The 10,759-nt window shown below is 30.8% G+C and overlaps 1 protein-coding gene across 3 annotated transcripts in view; it reads right to left on the bottom strand.

Moving 5' to 3' along the window:
• The window catches only part of LOC119839986 (rap1 GTPase-activating protein 1), a 207,741-nt gene that overhangs the window by 85,124 nt on the left and 111,858 nt on the right, over positions 1-10,759 (bottom strand). Inside the window, exon 2 of one of the 3 annotated variants that reach the window (XM_038366463.1) lies at positions 7,036-7,205. The exons of the other annotated variants lie outside the window; for them this stretch is intronic. Within the exon in view, the coding sequence (XP_038222391.1) occupies positions 7,036-7,136 (101 nt within the window). The 5' untranslated portion in view covers positions 7,137-7,205. The remainder of the gene's footprint in view (positions 1-7,035; positions 7,206-10,759) is intronic. 3 annotated transcript variants of the gene reach the window in all.

Here is a 10,759-nt window from a genome sequence, read left to right as displayed (position 1 = left end):
TAATTTTTAAAATAAAAATATAAAGAAAATAACACAAGAGTATGCGGAGGTTAAATCTAGTTAACATTTATTGTAGTGCTAAAATATACACCTTGTATGAACAGTTTTAATATTCAGATCATTCAGTGATTCCGCGAATGTTAAAATTTTAGCGAATGCATACATGTGTTATATACGATATTATGTATGTATGTGTCAGACCACATCTGAATATTTAACAAAATTCACATGTGGTACGTGCATGTGGCCATTCATGTGGTGGACAACATGTTTGCAGAACCGTCACCGTAGTTTTGTTAGCGTTTATTGCATTTTAAACGTAGGTACATATTGCGTTACAATTCTGTATTTTATTTCATATAGTTTTTACTGAGTTTGCATTTATGGATATTTGCAAAGAATAATTTTGTATATTTTATTATTTCAACAACCTTGTATGTAATTATATACTTTTAAATTATTATTTAACTGCAATAACTTGCTTTTGGACCTTATTATAGAGTTCTAGTCTCTAAGTTCTATTCAATAATCAAGATTTACTTTAAGAAACATTCTGTATCACTGTATACTTACACATTTTACTTAAAACATTCAGTATTCCTTAACATTAGTGTAATAAATATTAAATAAAGAAAAGATACATATTATATATGCAAAATTTCATACTAATAAAAATTTATACAAATGTGTTTGACATAAAAATATATGCATGTTTAGAATATGAGAGTTAGAAATGCTTCTTAGCGTCGTTTTAAAATTTAATTAGGCTTTGAGAACAAATCAATTAATTGTATAAATTATGAGTGTATCAAGTTCCTCGTTCATTCCCGCGGATTCTGTTTCGAGGAAGTAATTCGTCATTTCTCATTCTCAAAACGATAAAATACAAACAAAATAACAGTGAAATGAGGACAATTTGTCACCGTACGCTGTCATTACCACTCGTTATGGTAATGAAAATTATATTTAAGCTGTGCAGTCAAATTACTGTGTAAATTCTTAATAATATGTGGTTTAAATTTTGATAGGTACAAAATGGTCCTTAATTTAGGTTTAGCTTGAAGATTATATACAGACGGCAGAATAACGAATATTTGTTTCGACAAATGTAACTATCGATCGATTATCGTTTGCATATTATCGTTTGTATTACAATTTTTTATAATAATTCTGTCAAATGGCTTAAATTGTGAATTGACTTTTGAAGCAAGCTGTTTCTCCTAAATACAGGTTGCCCTGATAGCTATGGAAACATCGGCTTTGTATATTATAAACTTTAAAAATATATATAAGACAAACTGTTTATATAAACTCAATTATAATTGCTATAAATTGTAAATTTTAAATATGTTAAAAATTTGTGTATGTAAAAAAATAAATAAATATTTGTATGGATAAGCCATAAAATATTAAATCTACTTTCTATAGTTATGGAATATAAAGATGAAGAGATTGTTTCTTTATTGTTTTAACGCGCTAGTCTCAGGAACTATTGGACCAACTTCAAAAAATCTTTCACCGTTAGATACATACGCGATTCTTGAGTACTGAAGGCTATTAATATGAGGCTGACTTTGGAAACAAATAAATGCTTCATTTATTAAAATCTTTGTGAGTAAAATTATAATGCATTTAATTAAACATTGTTAGAAACAATTGATCCTTGAAGTCTTCTTTCGCGTTTAAATCATTCCAAAGGTTACAAAAATATACAAATGCCTACAGAGATAAATGAACCTACCATTTTGTTTTACCATTTTACTCATTATTATTATCGCAGTTTTCTAATTAACGCCTGTGAATCGAGTATCTAAACATCTTAAATAAGACAAGGGAAATTTACATTTTGGTTAACTTCCCCAATTAGTGAGTAGTATCTGTGCAATCAACAAATCTTTCGATCAGTTACGTTACTTTTAACTAATAATGAACAAATATTTACAAATAGACTTAGTTACCCCAAAGATTGTAAATAAATCAATTAACGAAACAAATAAATTAAAACCTAACGTTTGTAAAGACCGTTATAAAATATGTTATATCATTGACAAATACGAGTTTAATAACTAACTATATTTATAATTTTGTATTCGTACAAATAATACCAGTCAATAGATTGTTTGGGGCCATTTTAGTTATTTAATAAATAAAATGGGCCCAAGCGGTGTTTTGACAACGCAGACTATCACATAGGAGTATAGAACAGAAAACAAGTGCTATCTCTAAAGTATATTGTACAGATATGATAGTCACACTTGTCGGTCTACAAAAGCTCTTTAAAAAAGTGTCTGGCGAAAGCCTGTATCGCGACAAAGAGTCGCTTCAAGGGACATAAAGCCTTAAGCAAATGGGCGAGGGGAGGCTATAACGGTTGCATTTATCATTTCCAAACATATATGTTGTGTAGATATGTATGAAATATGTTTTTAAATTGGAATTCAATTCCTAAAAATGCTAGCGTCGGTTGTTTTTGTTGTTCCTTGACAAATCTTAGCTAAATTGGTTTATGTAGGAATAAGATTACTATTTAGCAGGTCTAACAAGCAAAATAATTATCAAGACCCAAGACGCGAAACTCAATGCTCAGAATATTGATGAATCAGAAACCATACTTCATTCACATATGTACTCAAAGTTAAGTAACATTTAATTCGCTAGCATGTTATAAAATCCAACTATCCAACTAATATTATAAATGCGAAAGTTTGTAAGGATGTGTATATGTTTGTTACTCTTTCACGCCAAAACCACCGAACCGATTGCAACGAAATTTTGATAGCTGGAGAACTGGAATATCACATAGGTAACTTTTTATCCCGATATTGCTACGGGATACAGACTTACGCAGGTGAAACCGCGGGGCGCAGCTAATAGAGATATAAGCCGTAAGAGTTATGATCGTTTATTCTAAAGGTGAATAAACAATTTTACCCGACAAACCGTATTTTAAGTCTGTATGTGGTCTCAAATTATAGGAGAATCAGAAATTTATTGCCCATAAATTACCTTTAGTAAGACCGCGTGCAAGTCGTGATGAATGAAATTCTATAAATGAGTTATATAACTGTCCCATTGGTTAATTCTACAGTATTTACCAGTTTGGTTTACTCATAGGCTTCATTAGACTAGAATATATCAAAAATTTCGTTGTGGTCTTCACGCATCGGTTTTATATGTATATAAGAGAATAACTTGAAAAAGATTCATTATATTGTTCTAGCTTTCAAAAATCGTTGTACGCTTTTAATGATATTTTCAGTAGCAAACTACATATGTCTACTTTTGTTTTCGGAAAGAAATAGGGTTGCCAAGAAAGTACATATAACGAGAACGTATTCCATTATTTTTGAAGTGAAACTTCTTTAGAATCGTTGTGATTTCAAACCTGATGCAACGGAAAAACGACAGGTAAGAATGAGACAGAAATATACATACTAGTTTACATTTTATATATATTCATCTCATTCTTTTGTCGATTTACTGAAGTTTCTCTTCTATCGTGTGTGAATCGCACACGCACCTTTTTTTACCTGTATTCCTTTTGTAGGATAATGCGTTAGAAAATCCTTCATCTATATCCAGCAATCTTCAAACTCATTCACATGAATACAGATTTTAATCAATAGCAAGACGCTATACAGTCTAAGTCTGACAACTTGGATCGCGATAGCAAATTCAATAACTGAGGTCGGGTTCATATGTTAGTCTCTGACTGTTAGATACATAGTACACTTGTTGAACTGAAGTTGAGAACAAACAGGGTGTTGGAACACAGTTAACTTTAACTACGATAAATACAACTGTACGTAACAATATTAGTATCTGCGAGTTTCTAATAAACAGATAAATTTGGAAATTTAACGTATAATGTTTTCATCCTGATATAAATGTATCGTAGCCGCTGATAAGTTTGTGATAGAGTATATTTTGTTCATCGTTTAACTGTTGAATTGTTCTTTATACGTGCTAAGTTTTGATTTGAAACGTGTCAATTTATCTTATTATAATAAAATAATTGCCGACACATATTTAGTAGTGTTATATTACATGCTGAGTACTCAAAAACGGTTGTACCAACGAAGTTATAACATTTCCACAACTGACGCAAATCTCATCATACCTACGGACCATACTTCTTTGGACAGGGTAAAAATAATAAAGACAATTAATTGTAACTCATATCATCTCTGGCTGAAGAAAAATAGTCACGATTCACACTGCTTCGATGAATTTAAGAGATTAAACTCCTTCGTTTGGAAATTACACTCCTGTAGTATAGCTTGAGGCACTTTATCAAATTGCCATCAGATAATTACCTATGATACCATCAGTGTATGATGTGCTAACAATAGACGTCAATTTTTCATTACCCGTACAAATAAAAAAAAATAGCTTCGCTGTTTTATTGCTGATACTTCGTGTGTGGGTTATTAAATTTTATTGATCAGCAATCGGCTACTCGCGTAGAAATATTGTGGCATGTTCTAGAGAAAAGTATCGTATAGTATCTAAATATACTTCGCCAATTTCGCATGTCTGAGCAATTAACACTCATTAAAAATAATTAATACGTAATAAAGTAGAAATATTCCAAGAGGTATTGAAAACATACTTATTAATAATCTGTTAAAATAAGAAACCGATAAATAATTTATAAAGCCCGATTAACATTGAAGCAAACGCTAGAAACTGCATTTCTCTCAAAAAGGAATACATTGATCTCGAGCTATTTGTTACACAAGTGCTAAATAATACATCTCAAGTGGCGTGGATTGAAATCTGAAAACCCTTCTAGGCACTTCAAAGAAATTTATTAACGAATAATGTTTCGTGACCGGCACCGAGCATAAGTCACATGCTTGTCATTCTGATATATAGCGTAATCATTTAACACATTTTAAAGGTACGGGAAGTGGTTGTTTGACATTATGCTACAGCAACTTACTAATGTTATAAATCTGAAGTTCGTTTGATTGTTTGACAGGGCTAATGTTATAAATAAACAATTATTATAAATTAGGAGTTTATAGGACTAGTTCATTAAACAAAATTAAAATTCATTTTTTCAATTCGATTTTTTTAAATTGTGGTTTTTGTTATAAAGTTGCGTGAGTGACCTAATAGAAGATAATGAGTGACCTTTCTAATCTAACGTATTAATAGTTATATATAATAGTTAAATATACTGATGCAATAAAAGGTATAATTAACTCTATAATTGATTAAATCCGACAGATTAAATTGATTCGAATAGATCTCCTGATGTTAAATTAACAGTTACGCAGGTGCCGTCCAGGTTTTTATTGTTTTATACACAAATTAATTATTGCATTTCATTGGAAAGGTAACCGGCAGTTCCATTTTGCGTTCCTTCACATAATTAGACACATTTCACTTTAATTTATGCAGTTATGTGTAATTTATAAATGTTATAATCATAATGGTTTCCTTACTGCTTTTTATATTGAAGCATTTGTAGAGTAAAATAAAGAACTGTACAACTATTCAATTTTAGTTTAGAACTGGGTATTCGCGAGAACTACATAATCTTTGAAACATTATATCTACAGTTGACATCATCAAATAAAAATTTAAATTTAATTGCTTTGTTCACGTAGCTAGTTTTAAATGTTCATGTAATTGCAAAAAAATACGCTAAAAGCAGCAGAATGGGGGTGTGTAGGTGATTATTAGGACAAGGATTATTATAATCAGCATAATCAGCCGTTTTGCAGGTATGCTCGTCCGTTATATAGCTTTTAATACACACGTCAACTAATTGACGGTCTCAACCACCATTTAGTTTAATGTATGGTGTAAATGTTCTATGATAATATGAATTAAGTCTTTTCTAGGTTGGGTAATAGTTATAATAAGAGTTTAAATATAAAACTATAAATTATCGATGTAATGGCCAGTGTAAATCGACGTGTTTATGCGAATCGTATTTCGCATTCATAGCTGTGGAATAACGAAGCCAATTGTGTTATAAGAGAGAAATGGTACAAAGTTTAGTAATAATAATAGATAGGTAATTAAAATTTTTTACCGAATCTTAATCTGCCAGTAAATGGCTTTTATTATTTTAATGAATATAAGTTAACCTTCATCATTAAGTAATATCTATAAGTAAAAGATAAGTGAAATTAACGACCATAAAAACACTTATCGTAACTTGTAAAATTTATATTGAAAATTTCACCGTATTTATAAGCTATGATTATGTTTTATTCTAATTTCACTGATTTGATTAAAACATCAAACTACTTTAAAACATTTAATTGAGTTTTATACAGGCTTTACGAAACACGAATGTAAACGAAATCTGAAGCAATTAAAGTTCGAGAAATATATCTTTGTTTCACAAACTCGATAATAGCTGTCGTAAACCACGTTCCTTTGTACTCTCGATTCAGAACTAATGGTACATCTATCATGATTAAATATCTGAGCTAACGGGAGCTGAAACTACTTGTACTATAGACCATAACAGATAGACCCGGAGATCACGCGAATTGAGGAAGTATTGAGGCGTCCATCGAATCATTTACTTTACTAGTACATTATTTCATAATGTTGAGGATGGGACCAACACACTTGTGCTTATATAATAAAGAAAAAGTTATTGTTAAACCGTGACTCAAAAAGGAATTATATAAAATTCGGCATACTGATGAATTTTTACTTAAAATGAAAATCATGGGTGAAAATTAAACACGCGTTTTAAACGTAAAAATAAGTTTTCATTGAAAGAATGTGGATGGAATGGAAGAGATAAAAATTCTTTAAATACTACGTGGTAAAATATAATGATAATAAGCATCGGTTTTAGGAGATTAAACAATATAAATTGAACTAGTACAATTTTTTACAAAACCATATTTTTAGAGCAATCTCAATATTTACACTGAGAATTTTATTTTTTATTCATAAGATAATTATGTACACATATACTCAAAGAAACAAAACGTACAGCGGCAAACATAATTCGTACATAAAAACGTCAACCAAAAGTCGTATAAGATCCATACATACATTAACTTCTTCATATATCTTCGTCGAGCTGTAAGCAGGGTATACGTTTCCTTTTGCCCGCCCGAGGGCAAATATTTCATCTTCGCTATTTTCGACTTCATTCGGCGATCACCAACCCAAAGGATTAACCTCTATACGAATACGTAATAACTTCTTCCGAAATGTGGCTCCTAAAATGAAGACACCAATTTAAAAGCGCTATTTACAATGGCACTTACATAAAGCAAGCAGAGCAGTGAGCTAATAACTACATCAATAAAGGCAAATTGAACAATGTACGCATATAATACCGTACTCGATAAGGCATGAGTAAGCTGAAATAATGGTACAAATAAATAACAATGTGATAAATAGTAAGGGAAAAATATGAACACTACCGCAATAGAGGAAGAAAGAAAATAATATGTTATTATAATATAATGAAGCGACGTTACACCTCGCACGTTTTAATGCAATTTCCATTGTTAGAATATTTTACACACACACTAAAATTATTGTTAATAAACTATTTATTATAGAGACGAAAGTTAAGACAAGAATATTGCAAGTATAAGTATTACTCAATATGAAGTGATACTCTTATGTATTCTGCCAGAACTTTCGCCAGGGTTTTCACATTAGAATATCGATTTTCAATAATTGAAATTTGTTAGGTAACAAATCATTTACCATCGCATTATTCCGACGCTAATATAAGGTTGGGCATTGACAGGGCTATTATAATAATTATCTATCATTACGAAGCATTATAGCTGGTCACGCGTATCAATAACGGTATAGATGATCAGATTTAGCTCTTATCAAAGATCCGATACAATCATTGGGAGGTTATTTTCCATCTAGGATGACAAGATTTCATTAAAAGATACTGTACAATAAAGTAAAAAATAACTCGTTTATACGCGGTATTTAAAGGTATGGCAAAGGACCTGACTGACAGATCAACGCACAGCCCAAACTACTAGATCGATCAGACTGAAATCTAGCATGCAGATAGCGATGTAGCTGTAGGCATGCGCTAAGAAAGGATTTTGATAAAATCTAATCCCAAGAGAATAAAAAAGAGAATCAAAGATTATGCCCTTAAAATTTATTTTTCCACGCGTGCCAAGCTACGGGCAACAGCTAGTTTAATATATGTATACTAAAATTAAGCCACCCTAGCGCCTAACCAAGCATGTATCGTAAAATCGTATGATTAATTGAGCAAGTTTTATATTCGGATGGCAGATTAAATAAAACAGGCATATTGCGATGTTATCGGTATAAAAGGAGACCTATCAAAATCGAGGTCACAATTTTAACGAATGCGATACTCGTTTTGAAATATTTGATTTATTATTTCTATTGCATTTTGCAAAATTATTGTATTTTGTCGAGTTCATTGAAGCGATTTCTATTGTGAATTCAGCGATGCGTATTAGTTAAAACAATAAAATAAAAAGCCTTTATTTTTACCCATAGGCTAATATATTTGAACATGAAGTAACGCAATTATTAAGAAAGATATGTAGAACAGTGATAGAAATACTTACAAAGAAAATAATTACGCTCAGATGAACGATCGCATTTATTGACTCTGATTTCAACCAATCGATTCAAAAAATATAACTGATGATGTACAAAAATGTTAAATGAAATTTATGTGCAAATTGTTAACATAGCCGCTCCAGTCAGTGACGGAAAACGTAAACAGATCGCCATATACAAGTTTGAGCTGTGACATCTACGCACTTGCACTTCTCGATCTGTGACCTAAAAACCCAGAGGAAAATAAATTGCAAAAACAAAAATGTGCTTACAATAACGTTAAAGTATGCTTGACATTTAAACTCCAAAACAAATTTAATAATCTCAAACCAATCACAAAAACATCTCTAATACTTTTAATCCCTCAAATGAAAAACTCTGAACTCATAATGTATATGATATTATATCAGATAATGAATACCAAATATGTAAAACCGACAAACCAATTAACTTGTTCAGATCTGAGATACTGAGGTTAGCACACGTTTGAGCGAGATTAAACTATGAACACAATAACAAACCGCGTAGGTGTATTTTGCAACAGCAAACTGCCTGTTTAAATAGCAAAAAATTGAGCTATGACGTAAGCTTTAATCGTTAATATAGCAAACAATATATATATACGTTTATTTGAACGATTTTCAGAGCCAAATAATTGTACGATAGTCAATACAAAGATCTAGAAATAATATTCAATGATTTGTAGTTATCTTTTATTAGTGTAGGATGATTTATTTGTTAAGGAAACAATTAAATGGTTAATCTAAGTATGAATACGTCATACAGTGAATACAATTTAATATGGAAAATATTTTAGATAAATTGGGATTTGGGATGCTGTTTAAAATATAATTGAAATTCATTAATTAGCCTAAACTCTTTTTTGTATGATCAATCTGGGTATTTGTGTAGTGTAGGTACGTTACGTTGGTTTTTATGCAGCCCAAAATAAATGTTTAAAAAATATACCATTTATTTCAGAAATGTTACAAATTTAAGCTCGTCTAGTCGCTATACCAATTTATAGCATTATAATCAGCACAAGCACTTATTTTACATGCCATACAACTGCTCTCATAGTATAAATAGGGTACTTTCTAAACCATAAATTGAATAATATCACTAATGTTTAAATGTACTTATAAATGTGATTAAAACGCTTGAATCCCGCACCAAGCAAGCTGGCAAACATAAAACGAAACCGTAAAAATTACGAGTGTCTTTATTACTACCGACGCTTGATAATTATCATATAGCTTTTACAGCATAGTTTCGTTGCCTTCGGGGTCATAAATAACAATTAAACCTCAAATTAAATATAGGAAATGTATGATAAAATCGTTAGTGGCAAATAAAGCTCTTTGAGAAACGTTTAATGAATAATTGCGCCTTACAAATAAAGTACCTACTGTATAATTTACAGAAATCTAGGAAATTATTGAACTGGATGTTTTTGAAATATTGGAAAATATAGTTCTTACCTACAAATAAGGTTGGCGATGGTCCTGGCGTCACTATTTTAGGTAGCAATTATAAATTTACAATTACTCAAACAATTGAATTTGTGATCAAGAAGACATGGATAAATGGAAGTCACTGTTTATCTTCAATAATTTTGGTACACAGTGTGAGATGTAACATTTTTCGTGTCTGTGTTCTTGATAAACAACAACAATTCATTATTTTTAACAAAAATCTAAACCTGCATATATTCAGAACTAGATAAAATTAAAATAGAACCAGACTGGAGGCACCAGCTTTCAAATAAAAAAAAATCATCGGACACGGTTCACCCAGTAGATAGCTCTGAAGTAACAACGCCAAAAAAGGAGCCTTGATAACCGCCTGATTTTGTTTTAAGTCGAAATTAAGAAGAAACTTATTTCAAAGCTACTTTTAAAAATATAGAACGTCGTTCTTGGACGATATGTGTTTATTCTTTCCATTCAATTGATATCATAAAGCAAATGACTTATCACCAATAAATACAACGACATCCCCGCCACAATGTATGTTCGAGTGATATTAATTGCTACGGGAAGTAGTAACTTTGACATACGTGTCACTTTTGACCCAATATGAGATAACTCTAGAGGAAAATAGAAACTGGTAGATAACGTTATACCTAGTCTTGCCATAAATATTGTAATAAAGAAAAAAGAAAATTGTTAACTGCAAATAACATTTATTACTT

This window comes from Zerene cesonia, chromosome 5, assembly GCF_012273895.1.
Source record: "Zerene cesonia ecotype Mississippi chromosome 5, Zerene_cesonia_1.1, whole genome shotgun sequence".
In the NCBI taxonomy this organism is placed as follows: Eukaryota; Metazoa; Arthropoda; class Insecta; order Lepidoptera; family Pieridae; genus Zerene; species Zerene cesonia.
This window is presented reverse-complemented; position numbering and strand designations above follow the sequence as displayed.